Consider the following 11,085-nt stretch of genomic DNA (forward strand, 5'->3'; position numbering starts at 1 on the left):
CATAAAAATTCCAACATAATTCTTTAGAGACAATGAAATAACTATTTTCATCTTCATAAAGAAAAGACAAAATTAACAAACCAAACCAACAAACACAAACAGGATAGCTAAAACAATCCTCTACAGGAAAAGAACTTCAGGAGGAATCACCATCCTTGACCTGAAACTGTACTACAGAGTAATAGTGATTAAAAACCACATGGTATTGGTTTAGAAACAGACAGGTTGGTCAATGGAGTCAAATAGAAAACCCATAAACAAACTTACACATCTATGGATATTTGAGTCTTGCAAAATAAATAAATAAATAAATAAATAAATAAATAAATAAATAAATAAATAAAGCAAAAATCATGCAATGGAACAAGGAGGGAATCTTCAACAAATGGTGTGGATCTAACTGGATGTCTGTATTTAGAAGAATGTAAATAGATCCATATTTACCATCCTGCAAAAAATTGAAGTCCAAGTGAATCAAAGACCTCAACATAAAACCAGATATACTAAATCTAATATAGAAAAAAGTGGGGGATAGCCTTGAATTTATTGGAACAGGAGACAACATTCTAAACAGAAAACCTATAGCTCAGGCATTAAGATCAACTTGAAAAACTTATGTATACAAAGGACACTGTCAACAGGACAAAATGACAGTCTACCGATTGGGGAAAGATCTCACCAACAGTACATCTAACAAGAGGCTAATATTCAAAATATATATAGAACTCAAGAATTTAGAAATGAACAACCCAAATACCCCAATTAAAAATGGGTACAGAGCTAAAAAGAAAATTCTCCACAGAGAAAATTCTAACAGCCAAGAAACACTTAAAGAAATTTTCAAAGACGAGGGACAACACATGCTGACTAGGACATGGAGCAAGTGTAACACTTCTCCATTGCTAGTGAAAGTAAAGCTTGTACAAGCACTCTGGAAATCAATTCCATGGTTTCTCAGAAAATTAGGAATATATCTACATCAAGAAGCAGCTATAGAGGTTCTGGGAAAAAGATGTTCCACCATCCCACAAGGACACTTTCTCAACTATGTTCAGAGTGGCTTCATTTGTAATAGCCAGAAAATGAAACAACCCAGATGTTCCTTAAGGAAAGAATGGAAAATGAAAAATGTGGTTCATTTATACAATGGAATACTACTCAGCTATTAAAACCAAGACCATCATGAATTTTGCAGGCAGATAGATGGAACTAAACTCTATCATCCTAAATGAGGTAACCCAGACCCCAAAATAAATGCATCTTATGTATTCACCTTAAGAAGAAATTAACCATAGGTTACAGGATAACAATAAAACAATCCACAGACCCCAAAACGACAAATAACAAGGAGGGCCCAAGAGAGGAGTTTAATATTTCTCTAAAAGAGAAATAAAAGTAGATTTCAGAGGGAGGGACTGGGAAGGAGAAGGAATGGTGAAGAGAACAGGGAAGGGCATCAGGTGTGGGGAGAGGAGGGGAGTCAGGATTTAAATCTACTGGCTGTCCATGTTAGGGGATAGGCATCATCTTTAGAACTTGCCAAAGACCTGAGACAGGGGAGGGAGCATGGAATCTAAGAGTGACTATAGCTAAGATTCCTAGCAGAATAGGACATGGAGCCTGAAGTGGCCACTGACCATATCCAGGCAGGACTCCCAGATGGAAAGAAAAGTACAAAATGTGTACTTACAAGATATTCAGGGACAAAGATAAAGCAGAGACAAAGGAAATGGCCAACTAATACCTGGCCCAAACTGAGACCCATCCATCCTATGGGCAAGTACCAATCCTTAACATTATTTAATGATATTATGCTATGCTTTCAGACAGGAGCCTACCTAACTATCCTCTGAGATTGTCTACCTACCAGAAAGTGGAACCAGATTTAGAGACCCATGTGCAAACATTAGATGGAGTTCAGAGAGTCTTGTGGTATAGGTGGGAGAAAGAAAGAGGGAACAAAAGATGACAGGGACTTTGCAAGAAGACCAATAGTTAACTAATCTGGACTATGGAGACCCCCAGAGACAGAACCACCATCAAAGAGTATATACCTAGACTGGGCCTAGATCCTATCTCCTACGCATAAGTAGCAGATTAGTCTTCATGCATATCCCCAACAAATGGAATGAGCCCTATAATATCATAAGCTGTTGCCTGCCTGTGGATCCTGTTCCTATAACTGGGTTGCATTGTTGGGCCTCAGTGGGAAAAAATGTTCCTAGTCCTGAATTGACTTGATGTGCCAGGGTGAGGTCATAACCTGGGGGCCTTCTCCTTCTCAAAGGAGAAGGGGAAGGGTAATTAGGGGAGGAGCTGTGTGAGTGGAGACTGGGAGTCTGATATTTGAATGTAAAGTGAATAAATAAATTAATGAAAAACTGGAAAGCCAAATCTGATAATTTATTTGAAAACTTCTAATATATGAGTGCCTAAAAAGCTAACGCCACTCTTATTTCACTTACTTAGGCCAAATTCAATGAGATCGGTCTTAATTTACAAACAATATTTATGAAGCAGATGCTGGAGAGATGAGCAATTTATAAGCAATAACTGACCTTATAAAAGACCTGTTAGGTTCCCAGCACACACATGGTGGGTCACAACTGTAACTCTACTCCCATGTGAACATGATGTTCTCTTCCAGCCTCCACAGACACCACAGGCACCTGGCACATAAGACGTACATTCACACAAATGCTTCCAAACAGTCATACATGTGAAATGAAAAAAAATTCCTTACAATCATCATAAAGTCGGTGAATGTAGAAATGTTTCTTTCATTTGTGTATCCTACACTGCATATAAAATTATTCATAAATAAATGTGTGTGAGTGTGGGAGGGGGAGAGGGAGGAAGAGAGAGAGAGAGAGAGAGACTGAGTCACAGACTATTAAGGTCAAACCTGGGATGTTACATGTTCTAAGTAAGAAGCCTATTGTGAGTTACATTCCACAGCACCTATGATCTCTTGATTTACTGTTTACTTTTATATAATACTGTTTATACCTTCTAACAGAACAACAAATACAAATATTAATACACAAGATCTTCAGAAGTGTGACAGCAGCTCAGACTCCTCCTCATTTCTTCTGACAAACCGTGCCTCTGACTCAGTCTAACTGTAGACTAATGTGAAATCTGTTTGTAGTGATACCTTAGCATTCTATAATGGGACTGCAACTATACAGCCACAATATTTGTTTCTTTATCCGGATTATATTTTATTAAAAGTTCATATTTTTAATTTCTTTCTAATCTACCATGTGACAACTACTTACAAAGAGGATTGTAGTGAGTTGCAAGCTACCTCTCTCTCCCATGATGAAAATTTCTTTAGGTTTTTCAGGCTCATGTTTTTCCTCATCCTCTGTGTTAGAATCATCCCATTTCCCCAATTCAGCCCTCAAAAGTGGAACTGCACTTCCTCTGGGCCTATGGGCTTTACTAAAGCAATCTGCTCCCCTGCAAAGCAGAACATTTATTTTTCTTACCTACAAAAAAATTTTTTTTACTGAAAATTCTGGCCTTATTAATTTTCCTCTCAGAAACTTTTATTTTCTGTTTTACAATTGAACTCATGAAATCAGGGTAGATATTAGCACCAATATATATATATATGTAGATAGATGATAGATAGATAGATAGATAGATAGATAGATAGATAGATAGATAGATAGATAGATAGATAGATGATAGATAGAGATAGATATATCACATACAAATACACAAATGTGAGGGCACACACATATGCATGTGTGAGCACATGTGTGTGTGCACAGGCACACACACACACACACACACACACACACACAGCATGGAGGAGAGGTGGGGAGGGAGAAGAATTGGGAGAGAAAGGGAGAATGTTTTAGACACAGAGTCACTTTTGTGCTAATTTTAATGTTGGAAATTTTAGTCGCAGGCATATTCTAAACTGAAGAATATGACAGACAGTAATAACACTCCGTGTGTGTATGTGTGTGTGTGTGTGTGTGTGTGTGTGTGATTATTACAGTTAACCAAATTATCCCATCACCTTTTATAAATAGCATCCTTTAGATAATTTTTATTTTATTTTTATTATTTTGCTGTCACCTGAGATGTAGTCTTTGAAAACTGTTTTACAATAACAACTTTATCTAAGAATAGCTGAAAAAATATTAGAGGGGACATTGTGATGTGTTCCTCATTGCTAAAAAATTAACACTACTGCCTAAACCGTAATTTACCTCATAATGGTTTTGCTTTTGAAAGTATATATTAATGTATAATATATTCAATTATATTTTGCAATTAAAACACTTGCCTGAAGTTTATGCATAAGGAACTTCTTCATTGAGACATTTTAATAAGCTACCATTACCCACTTTCCAAACAACTAATAGTTCTATTATTTCTTCCCAATGTTGATAAGTCATAATGTTTTTCTCTGTGTGTGTCTCTTTGTCTCTCTGTCTCTGTTTTTTGTCTCTCTGTCTTTCTGCCTCTCTGTGTGTCTCTGTCTCTCTCTGTCTGTCTCTCTCTCTTTCTCTCTCTGTCTCTGTCTCTGTCTCTCTGTGTGTCTCTGTCTCTCTTTCTGTCTTTCTCTGTCTCTCTTTGTCTCTCTGTCTCTGTCTCTCTCTGTCTCTGTCTCTCTGTATCTCTCTGCCTCTCTCTCTGTGTCTCTGTCTCTCTCTCTCTCTCTCTCTCTCTCTCTCTCTCTCTCTCTCTCTCTCTCTCTCTATATGTCTGTGTGTGTGTTTCCCTCTTTGTCTCTTTCCGCCTACTATTTGAATGTCCTAATGGTCTCTGTTCTGTTTCCTAGTTTGTCTTTATAGAAACTTAAGTCTTTCCAGCGTGCAATTCTAGATTTCCATTTTTAATTTGTCTTTGTCTCCACATTCCCTTATATTTCTGTTTTACTTCTTGCTACCTTTGGTTTAACGCTTAGATGAGTTAAATCTGCACTAATTTGAGATGCTTTGATTCTGGGAGATTGAATTAATATTAATTTGTAATAATGTAAATAGTCTTTTATATTATCCTCATTGTGCCTTTAACACATAAGTATAGAAACAAAGTTTATATTAGCTCTTTTTTCCCTAGAGAAACCCTAAACCTCAGTTGATTTTCTAATATTTTTAAAATTTATTCTTCTCTCATATAACTCATCTCAAATTCAGGCTCCCTATTCTACTCCTCTCAGTTCCAAAACACACACTTCTCATCACCCTAGATACACTACATATGCATAGTTTTTGCCTGTGAGATTAAACGTGCTATTTCTCTTTCTGAATCTGAATAACTTACAAGAATGATCTTCAGCTCTGTTGATTTTCCTGCAAATGTCAGAATTGCACTTCTCTTTGTAGCTGAATACACCTTTATTGTGAGTATATACAGTACTTTTTTATGAATTAATTTGTTGATTGACATCTTTTTTTGGCTTTTTTTTTTTCTTTTTGCTTTTTTTTTTTTTTTTTACAATGAGCACAAAGTACATGTAATACAGGGTGTAACCCTGAATTTGTCAATGTGTTCTTGGTGTGTAAGGATTGAGCATGACTTTTTTTTGTTGTTGTTTTCTTTTCTTTTCTTTTTTTTTCTTGGACTTCACACAGTCTGTGAGTTGTTTCTGGGGCAGTGCGTGCCTCTGGGGTTAGCAGCCCACTATAAGTGACTGCTTATTACGTCTGTTCTTTTGTGACTGGGTTATCTCACTCAGGATGCTATTCTCTAGATGCAGCCATTTTCTTAAGAATTTGGTTAAGTCATTGTTTCTGGTGGCTTAGTAGTACTCCATTGTGTAAATGTACCACAATTTTTGTATCCATTCATCTACTGAAGGACATCTGGGTTCTTTCCAGCTTCTGGCCAGACTGATTTCCAGAGTGGTTGTATCAGTTTACAACCCTACCAACAGTGGAGAAGTGTTCCTCTTTCTCTGCAACCTAGCCAGCATCTGCTGTCATCTGAGTTTTGGATCTTGGCCAATCTGACTCGTGTGAGGTGGAATCTCAGGGTTGTTTTGATTTGCATTTCCCTGATGGCTAAGGATGTCGAGCACTTCCTCAGATGTTTCTCAGCCATTTGATATTCCTCAATTGAGAACGTTTTTGTTTAGCTCTCTACCCCATTTTTTAATAGGGTTGTTTGATTCTCTGGTATCTAGCTTTTTGAGTTCTTTGTATACTCTGGATATTAGGCCTCTATCTGATGTGGAGTTGGTAAAGATCTTTTCCCATTCTGTTGGCTGCCATTTTGTTTTCTTGACAATGTCCTTAGCCTTACAGAAACTTTGTAATCTCATCTAAGCTGATCCAAATTTTTAGCTATTGGGAATAGTAGTGTAATAAAAATGGCCATGTCAGTAGTATGATTGTAAGAGTTTTCAGACAATATAATCAAGACAATATAGCTGAATTATTTAGGACTGGCATTTGTAGTTCTTTGAAGAATATCCTCACCAATTTCTACAGTAGCCTTACGATGTTACATTTGCCCCATAAAGATTCTTCTTTCCCCACATTTTAACTAGCATTTGTTGTTCATTTACTTAGTCTTCATCTGACTGACAGAAGATGGAGTCTGAAGGCCATTTTCACTTGTCTTTCTCTGATGGCTAAGGATACAAAGCATTAGCAGATACTTATAGATATTTATTTGACATTTCTGTTTGTTTTCAGAGCTGTCTGTTTACCATTAGCTCATTTGTGATATGGAAGAGGACATTTGATATTTGCACTTCATATATTCTGCTTGTCAATTTCTCTGTGATGTGTACTTTGTAATAATTTTACTGTTTGGCACTCATTTAACTTGGGTACAGGAACATCTTACCTTCATATGATCATGATTGTGGTTAATACTTAAGAATACTTCCTGAACCAGTAGAATCTACTTTGGAGCACTTTATGCCTCTATCTTGATGTATTTTCTCTGTATTTTCCTCTCCGAGTTTCAACATTTCATATTTTATGTGGGTATTTTTATCCATTTTGAGAATATAATTATTTCAGAAACTTGATTTATTTTTTTGTTTATATATGTGGACTCATATAACAGCTAGTTTCTGCCATTTTACATTTATTAGCTTCTCCTTTAAAATCTTTAACTTGTCTTACTTCTGTGGGTTTTGTAAGAGCAAAGATTTCAATTTTCTGACTTTAGAACTGTGCAAGACCACTTAGAAAAGCAACTGGACTCCACTGAGTTCAGACAAATTTCTGTGTTTTCTTTATTTCAAAGCCTATTTCAGATATGACCAATAATTTTAAAATGTACAATCCCACGTGAATATTGGACACACATTCCTTAGTTTTTCCAGAAAATTGCTTCTAAAATATTAAAATATCTTTTTTAATGTGTCAATGGAAATCTTTACATTTCAGATTTCAAGGAAAACTCAATACGGTACTAATTTTGAGCTACCAACTGTAATAATATTAAGTGCACTGTTTTCATTTTTGCCCATGTTTATGTTTCATGTACATATTCAAAAGTTTGTGAAACATAATGATGTATGTTTATTGATATTTTATTTTCTATTACATCATGCAAGTGCAAACATGCTAAAGTACACCTACAGTCATATATGTGCTGATGAACAGAATATGTTGAGGAGAAAATTTGTCATTTGTATGAGTTTATTGTTGGGAAAAGTATACAAAATGGGTTTGCAAGCTAATGTGGACTGGTTCCATCACACTGGTGTCCTGGTGTTTGTAAGATATCTATGAAATCCACCATGTGTCAGTGTGTGTGTGTGCATGTGTGTGTTTGTGAGTGTGTGTGTGTGTGTGTGTGTGTGTGTATTTGTGTATGCATCACCACACTGTTTACATCTAAAAATATCCTTATGCAACTGGAAGTGTAAGCTTTTGGCTGTCTCCAGAATCCAAATAGTTTTCCTTTTTAGAAAGCAAATATTTGTGCCTGGTTCTGTATTAATTGCTTATCAGCTGAAAAATCATCAATCAATCTTTACTTTAGCTTATAGGATGGTTAAAGAATCCATATAAGCCATTCATACATTTATGTAACGTGAAATTTTATAAAGTAACATCAGTATGTTCACTTTGATTTTCCTGTGATGACAATAACATGTATTGTATTAAATTCTTAGTGAACTATTGTTTATTATATAAATTATTTTAATATAAATTTTTAATAAACAATTAAGAAACAAAGCAACAACCTCTGTTCTAAGATTTCTTGCATTTTACTTAATGGTTTCTTTTAGCCCCAAAGATCCACTTCATTTAACAAATAAAGAAATAATTATTCCTAATTTTCAAAACTTTATTTTGACTATTTCTTTTCTACACTATTTATTCTTATCACGTACATATACCATGAATTTTCTCTGTATATAATAAGCTAAATAATTTTGAAAAAGCTATGAAACATTTACAACTGAGGGATGTGTTTGGAGTGATGTACTCTTTACTTCTTGCTTTGCAGTGTCTCCCCTGGAAACATTTAGTATAATGTGCATTACAGATCATGTTGTCTAGAATATGGGAATCATCAATCAAAATACCAACTCAGATCCAAGTTTGATATGTTTCCTGAATGTCTCCAGACCTTCATTTATATGAACAGTATATATTTTGATTGTATTGCAAATATTTATACATTTTATTGTGCTGTTTTAAAAGATAGATGGAATATTATTTGTGAGCCAACAAAACAACTAGGAAATGTCAACTATTTTGAGCAACAGTTTTATTTCTTCATCATTACTCTTCAAATTTCCCTGATTAGACTGTAAAACTCATGAAAAGCATAGCATGGAATACTGTAAACAGAAAACATCAAAATATTTATTAAACCTTTCTAAATAAATTAAGAATTGAAAATTCCTTCATCAAATGGGGCATCTCCAACCCCATTCACTTTTGGAGCATGAAAATCACACCGGGATATTCAAATGTTAAGAGGTTTCTGTGCTTTTTTTTCAAAGAGCAAACTAAGAACAGCCTTTCTGATTGGTTTTGTTTTCACACTATAGATGATAGGGTTGAGCACAGGGGGTAAAAGAAGGTAAACATTGGCCATCATTGAATGGACTACTTTGGGCGCTGACCGCGCATAGCGATGCACCAGAGACAGGCTAAACATTGGGATGTAGAAAACAGCAACTGCTCCAATGTGGGACACGCAGGTGCTGAAGGCCTTGTGCCGTTCTTCCGAGGACGCAATAGTGAGGACAGAGCGAATGATCAGTATATAAGATGAGATAATGCATGGAATATCTACCCCTGTGGTCAGAATGAGGTCAACTAGTCCACAGATGCTATTGGCCCGAGTGTCTGAACATGCTAACTTAATCACATCTGGGTGATAACAGTAGGAGTGGGAGAGGGTACTCTTTTTACAGAAAGAGACAGGCTTAAGGAGTAAAAGTAGTGGAATTATTAATAATAGAGTACGCATCATCACTAGGAAACCGATCTGAACAATTCTTGAATTAGTAAGAATCATGGTATATCTAAGAGGGTTGCAGATTGCGACGTAACGGTCAAAAGCCATAGCCACTAGTATCCCAGATTCTGTACATGTGAATCCGTGGAGAAAAAACATCTGAACAATGCATAAATCTAGACTGATATCTTTTGCCTGAAACCACAGGATTCTTAAGGTGGTTGACATTGTAGAAAAAGTCAAACCCAGGTCAGCGGCAGAGAGCATGGAGAGGAAGTAGTACATAGGTTCATGCAGACTATGCTGGGTCACAATTATAAAGAGGATCATGCTGTTGCCAGTGATGGCGGTAGCGTAAAGACAACAGAAAGGGATGGAGATCCAGCCATGAGCAGACTCTAAGCCAGGAATGCCAGTCAACAAGAAAGTTGGTAATTTCGATGTGAAGTTGCTTAGGAATTCTCTGTTGTCCTGCATTCGTAGTTGTTGCCTTCACAGTGTTTATATCCTAATAAGTAACAACAAAACTGTTGTTATAACTGTGCTGTTGTAAAAAATATTTAAAACATTTTCTGATTAGAAAAACTACACTAGAATATAAATTCCCTTGTTCAAAAAAAATAAATATATCAATTTAGCAATTAAAATTATAAGAGACGTTTAGAATATACAATGTGTTGATTCTTAAACCAAGAAAATATAATCATGTAATTTTGTATGCTTACATATGTATTTTTATATTTATAGACTTTTAAGTTTTAGGGGATTTTGTGCATAGATAGTGATTTCTAGAAACACAAAAATTAAAAATCTTTCAATGTGGGAGACTCAGTTTTTAGAACAGAGAAAAACAAGCACATTTAATTTTTAATTTGCCAGACTTAATGTGAGCAAGAGAAACCTTCTAAAAGACTTTGTTTCTTAGAATTGGTCCTAAAGGTGTGACTTTCTAGACATAGAATTCTAGAAGCAATCATTTTGATCCTACATTATCGGTGAATAATCAAAGAGTATGTTATTAAAAGGAAAATAACAAAGACAGAATATTGTGGAAATTTATGGGAACAATTATATTTCCTAAACTATGGGAAATCTGAATGCTTTATGAGCACTATAAAAAAAATGAGATCATGGTATCCCCTATTTGACAACTGTGATGAACTGCTTGAGCAGCTAACTCAAGTAACAGTTCATCATTCAAGTGCAGTTCAGAGAAGTTGTTTATCCTGGGAAAGTGAGGGGCCCTCCCAAACAAAAACTGGCCATCAGTGGGAGTGAATTAGGGAATGGATGAAGAAATTGTGGTAGTGCTATGGTTTGTTTCATTTTGAGAAACTTAGCTGTTAAAGGCAAAGATAAAGTGTGATGAAAAGGCCAGTGTTTTGCAAAGGGAACATTTAAATAAATATACAAATTTATAAACTGTGATTATAGATACAATAAACAGTCATACATTTTAGGTAGGGAATTAGAGGATTCGGTTGATATATAGAAGTTTGAAAGTATCAGGTGATTGAGCTGAGCACAGGAGAGAAATGAGATCTGAGAAAGATGAAGTTAAGCATCTTTATTGACTCTAGACTGTGGCAAGTAGTTGGCTGAAGGAAGTCATTCCAAGGGAATTTTCACTCGATACCTATAATTCTCTCGGGGCATTATGAAGAATAAATATTGTCTTTT

At 35.5% G+C, this 11,085-nt stretch overlaps 1 protein-coding gene across 1 annotated transcript in view; it reads right to left on the reverse strand.

Annotated features, from left to right (window-relative positions):
• The window catches only part of LOC308417754 (uncharacterized protein), a gene marked incomplete at both ends in the record, with an annotated part of 39,582 nt that extends 29,700 nt beyond the window's left edge, over nucleotides 1-9,882 (reverse strand). The window contains 2 exons of the mRNA XM_080913065.1: nucleotides 3,311-3,494; nucleotides 8,932-9,882. Of these exons, the coding sequence (XP_080769191.1) occupies nucleotides 3,311-3,494; nucleotides 8,932-9,882 (1,135 nt within the window). The remainder of the gene's footprint in view (nucleotides 1-3,310; nucleotides 3,495-8,931) is intronic.
• Between the last annotated feature and the right edge of the window lie 1,203 nt (nucleotides 9,883-11,085).

The sequence above is a fragment of the Micromys minutus genome (genome assembly GCF_963924665.1).
Source record: "Micromys minutus genome assembly, chromosome: 2".
Taxonomy (NCBI): domain Eukaryota; kingdom Metazoa; phylum Chordata; class Mammalia; order Rodentia; family Muridae; genus Micromys; species Micromys minutus.